The sequence below is a fragment of the Alligator mississippiensis genome, chromosome 2 (assembly GCF_030867095.1).
Source record: "Alligator mississippiensis isolate rAllMis1 chromosome 2, rAllMis1, whole genome shotgun sequence".
Lineage (NCBI taxonomy): Eukaryota > Metazoa > Chordata > Crocodylia > Alligatoridae > Alligator > Alligator mississippiensis.
In genome coordinates, this window is record NC_081825.1 from 182,320,254 (window position 1) to 182,333,618 (window position 13,365).

At 45.7% G+C, this 13,365-nt stretch overlaps 1 protein-coding gene across 6 annotated transcripts in view; it reads right to left on the reverse strand.

The window, feature by feature from the left end:
• Nucleotides 1-1,905: 1,905 nt before the first annotated feature.
• The window catches only part of RNH1 (ribonuclease/angiogenin inhibitor 1), a 35,456-nt gene continuing 23,996 nt past the window's right edge, over nt 1,906-13,365 (reverse strand). For all 6 annotated transcript variants that reach the window (XM_006263413.4, XM_019485194.1, XM_059722531.1 and 3 more), the window contains 8 exons: nt 12,529-12,699; nt 11,185-11,355; nt 9,878-10,048; nt 7,883-8,053; nt 7,218-7,388; nt 5,787-5,957; nt 3,637-3,807; nt 1,906-2,739 (listed from right to left, as the gene is read on the reverse strand). In XM_006263413.4, the coding sequence (XP_006263475.2) occupies nt 2,652-2,739; nt 3,637-3,807; nt 5,787-5,957; nt 7,218-7,388; nt 7,883-8,053; nt 9,878-10,048; nt 11,185-11,355; nt 12,529-12,699 (1,285 nt within the window). In that variant the 3' untranslated portion in view covers nt 1,906-2,651. The remainder of the gene's footprint in view (nt 2,740-3,636; nt 3,808-5,786; nt 5,958-7,217; nt 7,389-7,882; nt 8,054-9,877; nt 10,049-11,184; nt 11,356-12,528; nt 12,700-13,365) is intronic.

A 13,365-nucleotide genomic window follows, 5' to 3' on the forward strand; every position in this document is an offset into this window, starting at 1 on the left:
ACACTTGATCTGATGCCAAGCCACGCCAGCGAACAAGTTCGCTGCGTCCCTCACCTCCCTGGAGAACATCTGTCCAAACTTCCTTGGACACTTTCTTTAAGAAAGCAGACAAGACTCCAGAAAAACCTGCAGCCAAGACTCCTGAGAAGACTCCAGCCAAAAGCCCTTCGGAAAGTCCAACCAAGAGCTCTTCAAAAAGTCCAGCAAAGTCACCTCGAAGAACTCCTTCCAAATCATTGATTGCTATTTACAGTATAAATACATTAATGTAGCTACATTACTCATCTATAATTGATTGAGTACAAAATTCTGGGTTATTTTTGGTGAAAACAGGGTATCGGGCTTGGCTCAGGAACAAATCCCCCATTTATAATGTTGTTTTCTATAGGAAAATCGGTTCCAAGTTATAACGTTTCGACTCAAGACGTGGTTTTCAGGAACCAATTGTGTCGTAAGTCTGAGGACTGCCTGTATCTTTAATTGAAACTTTACAATGAGCAATATAAAGTAACTAAATAATGATCACATAACTAAATCTCATTGTGTAATAATACTAAGAGCTTTGTTTTAAATGCTATATACCGTCTTAAATCAATAGAAAGTCAAAGGGGTTTTATGCTTGCCTCCTTCGTAAATTCCAGGCACGTACCTAATACAGTAAGTTGCAAAATAAAGTGTAAAAGATTTACAATACATGGACCTGAACCGTAAAGCAAAGAGAAAAGAATGACCATAGTAATAAATTTAGTTTAACCCATCAGAGAAAGAATTAAACAAAACTGTTTGTCATAATGGGCAGTGTCAAGTAGAGTGGTGTGGGATGTGATGTTAACAGTCTACGGCAACATGATGTTACTTAAAAAAGAATTCATAGATTCATAGATGTTTAGTAGGGGCCCTATGCTGCCCTGTGCCTTCCTTTTACTCTCTACATACCTAAAAAAAAGACTTTTTTGTTGTCTTTAACTTGTGTTGCCAGCCTCAGCTCTGTAGTTGCTTTGGCCTTTCTAACTGCCCCCCTGCAAGTGCAGGCCAAATAGATATACTCCTCCTTGGTAGCTTCCCCCTGCTTCCGCTGCCCTATATGCCTTCTTTTTTGCCCTTAGGCTCCCCTGGATTTCCCTGTTTAGCCAAGGACGATTTTTGGCTCCTTTCCCCCTTTTCCCTCATACTGGGATGGTCTCCCTTTGCGCCTGAAGGATTGCCTCCTTTAGGAATGACCACCCTTCCTGGACTCCCATCTCGCCAATACATTAGCTATATCCCATTTGGCTGGATATGGCCTCTCCTTGTGCACGAAGACTTAGCCCACAACACTGCCACCCTCTGCCCAAGCTCTGGAAGCCACCATTGAACTACTAGCCTTCTATAGTGAAACAGGGGAGGGAGGGAGGGACAGGGAGGAGAGGAAACTGTGGTTGGTATAGCAGAGCAGGGAACAGATTTGATTAGGTATGCATCTTTGTGTCAGGCCACCCTGGAGCAGGACCCTGTAAACTGAAACAAGTTACTTATGCTTTTAGACTGTGTTCCTTTCCTCTACTTCACCCCAGCAAGATATATCCAATGAATCGAGTGCATTTTGCATTTGAGTGGGGTTTAAACAAGCTCTTCTCTTAGGCAATTAGATCAGAAGGGTTTCAAACAGACCAGTGTGTCCTACTTAGTCTTTTAAAGTCTCTCTCTTTCACTTAAGCCTTGAGTGGCATTTCCTGCTGCTAAGTGTTTCATACATGCACTCTCACTCTGTTTCCTTATTAGAAAAGGAAAGAGGTGTTAGTAGCACACTGCTTCTGAAGATGACAATTGCACTTCAATGCAGAGAGCAAATTATCTTTTCTGTCCTTCCATTTCCATCTAAAGGGACTCTCTGCACATTCAGAGAAAAAAAAGATAAGAACCTCATTCTTTGCAAACAACTTTATTAGAATAAAAAGGTAGATAGAGCTATTCTAAACAGACCAAATTATGCATAAAATAATTTTATTTCCAGTTTGAGCAGAACTGCACACCAGCAGGTCTCCTTTTAAGGCAATCTGCATAGATTTCTTTCATGTGGAAGCAAGTTTCAGTAAAAGAGTGGATCACATGACCTACAATTCAAATCCAAGTTGCTCATAGACTCTCACCATAGCCACTTTCTTTGGGGAAGATGGGTCTGTTCCACAGAAGGCCTAGCAACATTTGATTTTAGAGCTTAAATATTTTTGCTTTGTTTCCCCGATAGTTTTTTCCCAGCACCAACTATTTCTACTAAACTGCGTAGGGCTGCTTTTGCCAGGACCAACATGGAAGAGCAACTTCTAGAAAGTCAGACTAACACATCAGAAATCATGATTATAATTAAAATGCTGCTGGAGAGTAAAGGCCAACTTCCAGTGGATGCCCAAGTGTTCTTTGCTTTGGGGTTGGGGGGTGGAAAGGCTCTGATACAACTCTGAAGCTCCAGCAAGCCCTGGATATGTCAAATCTCGGAGTACACAGGAGGTACCCCACTTCCCTTAAGGGACAACTTGTTCTGCAGAAACTACACATTTTTTTTTTATTTGGTGAAAGCATATGCAACAAGTTATTCATTGGTTAGCGTCATAAACAAAGTGGACGAAGTTGGGCCTGCCTGAACAGCATTCAGAAGATGGTCGCATCTGGACTCAGGAAATTATCTTCAAACCAGGCTTGGATTCCTCCAGGGCCTGCAGTTCATCATCTACTTCAGAACTCCAGTAGATGTCATACAACCTGAAAATACAAGGGAACAGGCTCCACCGTTTCCAAATCTCTTAAGAACTGCTGGCGAGACGATGCAGAGGGCACCCCTAAGGAGATGCTATGCGATAAAAAGCTCATTCATCCAGAAGGCACCATATAGGCCTATAAAAGCATTGCTAGGCCTGGGACCCTTGCTCAGAAAGTAGCTGTTAGGAAAGTTAATCTTCAGATAGAAGGGGCCAGCTAATGAACAGAAGCCAATAGCAGGACTGGTTTCTGTCTGTTGAGACAGGAATTGGCCAGTGGGCTAAAGACCTTTTCCTGCTGTTCCAGTTTTGTGGAGTCCTCGGGCAATCACATACATGGATTAAGAATGAATTAAAAAGCTTTTCAAGGAACAGAAGTAAAAGCTCAGGATTCCCCCCTCCTCCCTCAGGATCTGAAGTCAACTTCTATCAACAACAGACTCAGACAACTGCCCTTGGAGCTTAACAAGAGGTAACAAGGTAAATCCATTTTCTTGGAAGACTATATGACCCAACAGGTCTCCAGCAAAGGCCAGGTGTTTGGGGACCACAGCTATCTGTTAAGAGGTGTCCCATTAGCCATTTGTAGCTGTGGCAGAGAAAGGGCCTTCAGGCACTTAACTTGGAGGCTTTCTTTTGTAAAAGATCACTGGAGCGTCAGGTCCCTTTAAGCCACTGTGTCATGAGTGTAGCCACATAATCAAACGGCTCATGGTACATCTGAAAAGTTAGCCTCTGACAGGAAGTCACCAATTCTCTTTTGTCAATGGCTTCCCCAGAGGCAGCTTTGCTCATTGTCACTGTCCCATCTCCCTTTACAAGACTTCACTCTCCCACCAGTTAAACAAGGCTCATAAAGCCAGGCAGGTCCAGCAGGATGGAAGCCAGAAACATTACTTACACTAGATGCTTCAGTTTGCAGTTGGGGCTTTTCACTGCTTCATATAGCTTTCTCACACCCGCATCCTCCAGCATGTTGTTGCTCAGGTCAATCTCTCTTAGGCACTGTTTGGTACTGATGACAGCAGCGATACTGTCACAACAACCAGCTGTGGCATCACTGTCCCCCAGCCTGCACGGGAAGAGAAACAAAAGCTTTTAAGGTCTTTTGCTGACCTGCATTCCATTTAGAGGAGCTACTGTAAGGAGGGTGGAGCAACATCTTGACTCCCTACCTAGCACAGGTCAGATCACTTACACACATTTGACATTTCAGAAGTTTCCCTATAGCTGCTTTGTGTGTTTTCAATGAAGCAATGCTCCTTACAACCATGGGTGGATCTAGGATTTTGAAAAGAGGGGTACAGATGGGGTGGTGCATCATCCCATATAACGTGACATTTTTTTTAGTTAAAGAAACTGGAAGCTTTACTAATATGCTGGGGGTCTAGCACTATATTATTCTCTTTAAAAATCAAAGCAAAAACAAACAACTTCACTGAAATGTGCACCAGTTTGCTAGATTCTTTTCAACTTAAAATAGAACACAAGAAACTGGGCAAAAATGATCAAAATAGTCAAAATATATTGGTTTCATTAGTTCAGTAGTCATAGTGAAAAATGTGCAGCCCTTGTTCAAATTTGTAAAATAAAATCTAGTGTTCATGAGTGTCTTGCCAGTGCCTCCAGTACTGCACTGTTCTACACCTGAGGAAATATAACTACATCCGAGTTAAGATTTTTGGCTATAGATAAAAAACAGTCTGTAGGGCTGTGAAATAGAAGAGACATTACCAGGAAGGGCTACCAAACAGCAAAATTGCACAAGAAAGGATAGTTTGAATAGTGGAACATCAAGACTATTAAAAAGGAGAGAGGGCTGTTAACACCCATGGAGTGAAGCAAGGTTAGCAGGAATCAGGCAGATTATAAGCCGCCGTGAAATCAAACAACTCAAATCAGTGCTGCTTGCATAGAAGTACTGCTGCCCATCCCAGGCAGTTGGTTTTAAAGTTTGGGTAGAGCAGGAACCAAGCAAGGCAGGGTGCAACTGCACCACTGCACACTCTCACCACCAGATCCGCCTCTGCTTACAACAATAGTCCTCTGAACCCTTGGTGATATCCTCGGTTGGCCTCAGCTGAAAAGTTCCTCCCAGAGTGGGGCTTCCTAGTCCTAGTTCTGGTGTCTAGAACCAGCCCTAGAGTTCCCATGGGAACACCACAAGATTCCTCAGGCCCTGCAGAGTTAGTCTGTGTATTTGGAGCCATGGAGAACAGCCCCCTGGTTCTCTGCATTGGGAAATGGGGGAGACGATTGCACAACACTGATACTGGTCAGGCTGTATTCAGGTCAAAGCTTTTTTAGTATTCATTCACGAGAGGCAACAATGTAATTGGCTTGCAGACAGCACCATGTGCGCAGTTCCTTTTCACAGCTCTGCCTTCCCCCCTAGAACTGACCTGGGGCTTATTCTGGTAGGGCTGGAACACCATAATGTATGCATAGCAAGAGGCTAAAGAAAGCCCCATTGCCTTACCAATCTAAACCAGGATTTGCACTCTAGCAGAACCCAGGAACTTCCATGCGGGTCAGGCCAGCAAGCTGTCCACATGGCCCAGGATCCTGCATGGCAAGAGGGCTATACCAGTGCATCACAGGTACATGCACGATACCCTGCCACTGGCAGTAGCAGTTCCCTGCCCCAGAAGATTCTTCCAGTCTCCCCATGGTTTGCTCTGTTCCCTCAAGGGCCACTGCATGCCCAGCCTCAGCACACAGTGCCTATTTTAAATAGAAGGGAAGAATCTGTGGGAAATTAAGGCTTTTTTGGAAGACTGATCTCTATTAATGTAATAGCACCCACCTGCCCATTGTGCCACTTTAACACCATCCCATTGATATGTGCCTTGCAGGGCAAGTAAGGGACAGCAAATACCCAATAAAGTATAACTGCAACAGGCAATAACAAATCCCATTCAATCCCCAGCAATGCCTGCTGTAATGAAGTGTCAGTTTTATGATGGAGCTATTTGGCAACCTCCACACACCCCTGTTCACCCACCCATTCTTGGTTGGTGGAGAGATACCAGTATGTTAGGAGCTACTTACCATATAGACTCTATGTTACAGCTGGGTTGCCGCAGTCCCTCACAAATCAGTTTCACTCCTTCATCTTCTAGCTTGTTTGAACCTATCTGCAGCTCTTTCAAGGACGTGTTTGCGCTGAGAACGGAGCGAATACTTTCACAACAGGCACTGGTGAGGCCACACTCCCTTAGCCTGCCATGGGGGAAAAAACCTAAAGCTTCAGAAACTGAAAGAAGTCATTTTTCATGCCCGCTGGCTTACCTAAAATTTTAGTCACCCAAATCTGGGGGAAGATACAAGCTATTTCCTCTTGATACACCTACCTTCTTCATACAATGTGTGTCCTTTCTCCTCAGTATGTCTATGCCTCACAGAGTTACTGTACCATTGTCACCCTCATCTTCAGTATCCCCAAGTCCAAAGCTCATTTACACTGTGACATTATAGTTAGAACTGTGCATGCTCTGAAACGCAGGTATGTTGCTGGGCACTTGATTAGTGACCTTTGTGAGCGTGTCTCTTCACTAATTCCTTACCATTCCCCTTAACAAGGCATTGCTCCTGTTCCTGGTCAGCAAAACAGCAAAATAAAACTTGACCATGCAGGCAGTAGCAAAACCATGATGTTTTTGGTTTGAAATGATGGAAAGATATTTTATTTGTGCAGACTCCCTAAAGGGGGGCAATTCTCTTCCTTCCTTTGGCCACAAAACACCAAAAGATCCCAATCTTTTCTACAGCGGGCCAGCACAGAGCCAGCAGGGAAAGGTATATGCGAGCAGGACTTTCTGTAGCTAAAGTCTTGAAGTTGCTGTTAGTTCAAGTGTTGACTCATGTCTAATCCTTCAGAAACAGAGCCACATATGTATATGTTTATAGCCAACAGAGAGACCGACTTTATTCCCAGAGGCTAGTGCTTTTCCTTGGCAAACAAAATTTATTTCTTCCCTCTTGAACAGGAAGAAGCAGCACGACACATGTGTTAGGGCTCAAACCTCCAGGTTTCAGAGATGGCAGTGGGAGAACATTGAGTCTAATACAGGACACAAACTATCAAACCATGACCATTCAGTTTCCCACTGGATCAAGCCATACAAGCCTCCTACATTAAGATGCTGCATTGCTGTTTGAAGTAAATTGCATTATATTTAATGGCTGGGCTCTCTTTAGAATAAGGCTGTTTCCTACCTCTCAACTGAAAGGTAAAGGGGAGATTTTCAGAGTGTCTGAGGGATTTAGGAGCACAAGTCCTGTTAACCAGTGGGATCAGTGCATTTAAATCCTTTAAAAAAAAAAAAAAAATACAGAAAATGAGCATAACAAGAGCAAGATCAGCACGAATTCCCTAAAGGTTCACCATGATGTAGGAAGTTCCTGTGTAAACACTCCACAGCAAAAGTTAGCTTATCCAAAACACATTGCTGTGTGAGCTGAAAACCTGCTGCAGCTTACCATAATGACTGGAGTTTGCATTTTGGGTCTTTCAGTCCTTGGCACAGCAGATCCATTCCTGCATCTCCCAAACTATTTGTTATCAGACTCATTTCTATGAGGGACTCTTTTGTCCTGATGAGATTGGAGAGATCTTTACAACTAGCAGCTGTGAGATCACATTCCCATAACCTGGAGAGAACAAAAACATTGGCTTGTTCTAGACTCACACAGATCAAGATAGACAATACTATTTCATGCAGGTTGACAGATATTCAGAACAAGAGAGTTTGGTCTCGATTTTTTCCAATCCTGAAGAAGCTCATCCCCCCCGCCCCCCCCCCCCCCACACTTTATACAAAAAGGCCACATACACCTCTTTGATGTTTCCCTAAGAACTCCATCCTTTACATTATTCTGTACATAAACCTGGACAGAACACAGAGCAGTGCTGTCATGCATTTTCAGTCATTATTTTCCTGTTCCTTTTCAGTCCAGAGTTCTTCATAGAACCAGAGGTGGGGGATATTTGTTGATTCCACTAGAGGCACCTTCTTCAAAAGGAATATGCTGGCTGAGGGCTCTACCGACCAGGTGGGATCAGGCCAGCATGATGGTGCACATAGCTGAGAAGCTATGTTGAATTCCCTTCAACAGGAATTTAAACAACCCCTGGCTTCGCTTACCACAGCTTCTGTACTTTGCAGTTAGGATGCAGTAGCCCTTGGCACAGCAGAGCTAGGCCTGCATCTCCAAACTTGTTGTCTCCCACAGCCAGATCTATCAGGGATGGCTTTGTACGGAGAACGTTGCTCAGATCTGCACAGCTCTCAGCTGTCACACCACAGTTTTCCAGACTGCAGGGAAGAGAAAGACCAGTGTTCAGTAGGAGCATCCCTAGAGGTCAGTGGAAAAAACAGTATCTGCCCTCCAGGATACAGCCAGGGAGATTTGTGGGCCATCTCCTTAGTCAGTGTATTGGGTGCAGCTCCAGGGGAGTGCAGCCAGCTGAGGATCTGGCCTGGTATTCATAGAACAAGCAGCCTACACCACACCTTTTGGGGCACTGGGGGCAATCAAACCATTCCCATGACATTCCTGACAAGGTTTCTTGGGTAAATGCAATATCTTTATTAGACCAACTAAACAGTTGGAAAAATTGTTCTTTGAAAGCTTGCAAATTAGGGGTGCACCAATAGGGATTTTGGGGGTTGATACCAATAGCTGATTTTTAAGGAGGCATATTGGCCAATACTGATCCAATTTCCAACATGCAGCCCAACAGCTTGAAGAGCAGTGTCTGGCTGGTAAGTCTGTTGTGGTGGAAGGGAAGGGGCGTGGGGGGGGTCAGTGGCGATGCGTGGGGGGGTGCACATGCACCCCCTGACCAGCCACGCTCACCACTTAGGCAGTTGGGGGGGAGGGGGGGGGCCGGCAGGTAGCAGGGTGGTACCCCTCCTTGCAAGTTCTGGCCAATCTCTGCAGCCACTCCCAGAAATGGCTGCAGTGATCGGCCATTGTGGGATCGGCTGCGGGGACCCCTCCCCAGGCAGTGAAATCAGCCACAGGTAGTCTCCCCCACCCAACTCCGGGCAGCGAGATTGGCCATGGCAGGACTGGTCAGTCCTGATCGGCAGGACTGGTCACAGGAGGGGCATATGCCTGCCCTGACTAAGGTGGCACCAGTCACCCATGGGGGGGGGGGGGGGGGGGGGGGGGGGGGGGGGGCTGTGCTACTCACCACTTATGTACTGCTCTGCGGCTGCATGCATGTGTGAGCATTTATTGGCCAAATAATCAGCCACATTTTCAGAAATCAGCTTTTTTTGCCTAGAGTCAATTTTCTTTATATCGGTAGTGATCCAATATCAGACCGATGTATTGGTATATATTGCAAAGAACAAATTTTTCCAAGTATTTAGTTGGTCTAATAAAAGATATCACATTTACCCAATGAACCTTGTCTGCCTATGTCCTTAGACCAACACAGCTACAACCAGTTGCCCCGTGCCATTCCCATTCATTTGTCCACTGAAAAGGCGTCTCCTCTTGCTCCCCCCCTCCCTTTATGCTAAGGCTTCTCTCTCAGGATCTCTGGGAAACAGACATCATTAGAAAAGAACCTTGCAACAAGCTCCAAGGGATTCCAGAGAAGCCCTCTGAGTGCTGTTGAGGTAAAGGGGCTTCTACGTGGACAGACCCGATGTCAAGGGCAAACTCCACAACTTGTTCTGAGAGCATGGCTACTCTGCAGAACGATATGTGGACAGAGGGAACTATCGCATTGCTTCCCCAGATCCTATACAGGGCTTCACCCCCTCCAGGGGCCCAATCCAGCACGCTGTTCTGAAGAGACACATGCACTTAGGGATATATACTTTGTGGGATACAAGCTATAGGTACTGGCCTTCCCCACACCCTCAAACGCTAGTGACTGGATGTTGTCCTCGCAAATTTAATATCTAGAGTGCAACCCTGGCACCATTATTAGTAGCAAGTGAGCTCTAGCTGAGAACCCTCTGCCAAGGAGGATTCTTTTTTGAACCAAGAGGGGGTTGTTGCAATTTTATGGCAACATAGATTCATGCTCGCAAAGGCCCCCTGAGAACCTGCACTATTTCTGGGACTAAGGGTGTGTTGTTTGCATGCCAGGACTGAGAAAAGAACCGGCTGTTACTTACTGTAGTAACTCTAAGTTACAGTTTGAATCCATCAGTCCCCGGCACAGCTGTTTTATTGCAGCATCTCCCAATTCATTGTTACTTAAATTCAACTCTTTCAGGGTCGGCTTGGCATGCAGAACAGATGTAAGCAGCTCTGCATTGTCCTTTGTGAGCTCACAATAGCTCAGTCTGTAAAGAAAAAAGGCTGGTTTTTCTCCATGCTGATACCGGCACCATAAAAAGAGGGCAACCTCTGCCCTTCACTTTGCTGTTCTGAAACCAGTTAATGTACATATCAAAACTCCGCTGAGCCATTTCTATAGCAACACTCCCCGACACCCCAGTCGCTGACTCTGTATGGCAACTCTAGACTATTTCCACGGAGCTCTTCTTGGAGATTGGTTTGAGGAATTCACAAGACTTCATGAAATTGCATGCAGGTTTGCTTACAAATCCCTGTATATTCTTGCAATTGCAAAAGAACTCTCCACCAGCACTCATAGAATACTTGTGAAGAGATCTGCTTTTCCTATTTGGAGTCTTTTACTAAAAGGAGATCATAGCTTCCCCCATGAACAGACCAGCACTTGTGGTCATGGTCTGTACTACCTATCCTTAACCACAGTTGAATCCAGAGTTCCTGATCATTTCACATATAGAGGAGATCTCCTACTACTGATTAGTCACAGGTTTGCCTCTGCCCTTCCATTGAGAAGGGACTAGGATTCAGGGCATTTAATCCACCCTACAGCATATGTTGAAGGCACACCATCCATAGTTCTGCAAGAAGAAAGAATTGGGTTAATGGGCAGGACAAGTAATGTAATTGCCACCCTGGGCAGAGACAAATTCTCTATAACCAATTAAATCCCAGCTGCTTCTGAACAAAGATACTGGTTAAAGGCACATTTGCCACGCCTATCCTTTAGACCACCCATCTGCCTAGCAGAAACTTTCCTGCTGATATGCAGAACAGAACACCAAGAACCCTACAGCCAGGTCTTGAGGCAGGGAGGGGTCCAAGATCTGAAGAGCTATTGCAGGCAGCCATCAATAAGAATTGCTTTTGCTCACTAGGGCTAGATTAAGCCTATCACGCTAAATAATCATCCATACTGGTACAAGCCCCCTGGACCATCCAGTCTCCCCTCCTGCAAATCTTTCCTTGGATAATGAAAATCCATCCCAAGGAAAGATGCAGAAATTCAACAGCTTGCCGGTGTTCTCAGCACTCATTCTGGAAACAACAGCTGTCACCGGGAAAGAACAAAAAATAATGCACCCTCCAGGAAGGGATGGGAACAGATCAGCAGTTTGTTACTTACGTGAGATTCCGTATCTTACAGTTAGAATCCAGCAACCCTTTGCAGAGCACTTTTCCTCCTGCGGTTTCTAGCTTGTTGTCACCTAAGTGCAGTTCTGTCAGAGACGGTTTCTTGCTGAGAACAGAGCGGAGACTCTCACAGCAAGCACCTGTTAGGCTGCAGTTCTGCAGCCTGAGAGCAAGAGAGAAAGAAGAAACTGGGGTAAGAGAAGCACTCTGATAATTAACCCTGTGCCCCAAAGCATGGAGCAGTAGCTAGGTGCTGTACAACACTGCAGTATCCACAACAGGGCAGTCGTCCCAAATTGCCCAGATGCATAAATCGACATAATGACTACCACAGCATTTAAGACTGGTCTGCTATGGCATATTCCAGAAATTTGGGCCTTTTATGATACTCCAGCTGCTGGTTTTATGGTTGCAAGACACTCCTTTGACAACAGCTGTTTGTACAGAGCCCACAGTGGAGAGCAGAACCCTTGCAATGTTTGCCATTAAAAGTGACAAGATTCCCATCTAGCAATGCAGAACATAGCTATTTGCTAAAGCTCTTTCCCAATGGAGCTGTCTTTTGTCTTCTATTCTGCTGATGGCTTGAAGCATCAGTCCCCACCACACTGCTTGTGGGCAACCTAGTACCTGTGGCCACAGGAAGTCATGGAGTTCAAAAAGAGGCTGACAGGGAGGGCAATGTATGTTGCTACCCACAGCATTGGCATTGCTGGTGACAGTGTTAAGCAAGAAACAGGATTTCTGGTAGGAGTTCCTTTGACATGGCAGACTCAAGAGACAACAGCAATATCTTTCCTGAGCCAATAAAAATTTTTTTAAATAAATAAATAAAAATCAAGCCTGGTTGGATTTGCTCTAAGGGAACAGAACAGAGGGCAGGATTTGGGAGGCAGCAGCAACATTACAAGCAGCTGTAGCTAAGTGGGGCTGTTCTCTGTCCTACGTCTTGCTCGAGCTGACCTGGCCACATAGTCTAATCACACACAGCGGGGGAGTCAGCTCTTTCCCTTCAAGGGTCTTTGTAAGGACCAGCGCTGTCCGGGGACCAGATGTTGGCACCATTACTCGGTGGACATTTGAAGTTAATGGTGACTGAAGTCAATGAACTTCATGCCACTAGATGTGGTGACAGCTAGGGCAGAACTCCTGGAGTTTCCCCCAAAAGGTTGACCTAGGACAGCAACCCTCCACTGGGGCACACTGGCAGAGTCCATTCAGTTCAGGTAGAACTGCTCCACTGAGCAGAGGAGCTGAGGTCCCACCCCCACCCTCACAAAGTCTCGATGAAGACAGAGACAGGAGCTCTGGTGCAGAGCAGGCAGAGGTACCTTACCATAGCAACTCCAAGTTACAGCTTGGTGTCAGCAGTCCTTTACACAGTACTTCCACACCCTCATCCTTGAGCTCATTGTTACTCAGCTTCAACTCTTTCAGAGACTGGTTAGTACTGAGCACAGAGCAAAGATCTTCACAATGGCTCCTGGAGAGACTGCAGTCATCCAGCCTACAGGAAAGGGATGCCCAGCATTAAACCCTGCAGTCTTTTTTCCTGGTCTTGTTGACTCAACATTCCCCAGGTGGGGGTAGAAATGAGTTTTTATGACTCATCTTAGTTCTCAAGTTGACTCACTGATGTAATCCACCCAGCATATTATGCAGATCAACAGCACACTCTGCAACTGAGACATGACAGAAGGCAGGACTCCTGCCTTAAGTGTGCTCTGGCACAACTGGGACTGCATCTGCATGGCAGTTCCCCCAGAGACATATTGGCCAGAACTCCACCATGCCGCTCATCCCTCTCAGCCTACAGGGAGATAAATCTTTGGCTACACTTCCCTTTCATGCCTCCAGCAACCAGTTACCCAAACAACAGAAGTCTGGCCCTGCATTTAAGAGCCCAGAGGGCAACGTACAAGCTGACAGACATGTACATCAGAACTGAACAGGGTGATCCCTTGCCAGACTTTCCAGTACTAGCATGGCTCTGAGGAAATCTGGTCTGGGCAAAATTCAGGTGGCCTCTGACAATTATCAGCTGCCTTCACCTCACCCTCAGGTGCCCAAGAGGATGCCTATTGTGCTGGGTACTGCATGAAACAGAGAAGCAGACAGTCCCCAAGCTGAAGGGACTTTGAGTCTAAGTAGACCAGGCAGACAAGGCACAGAA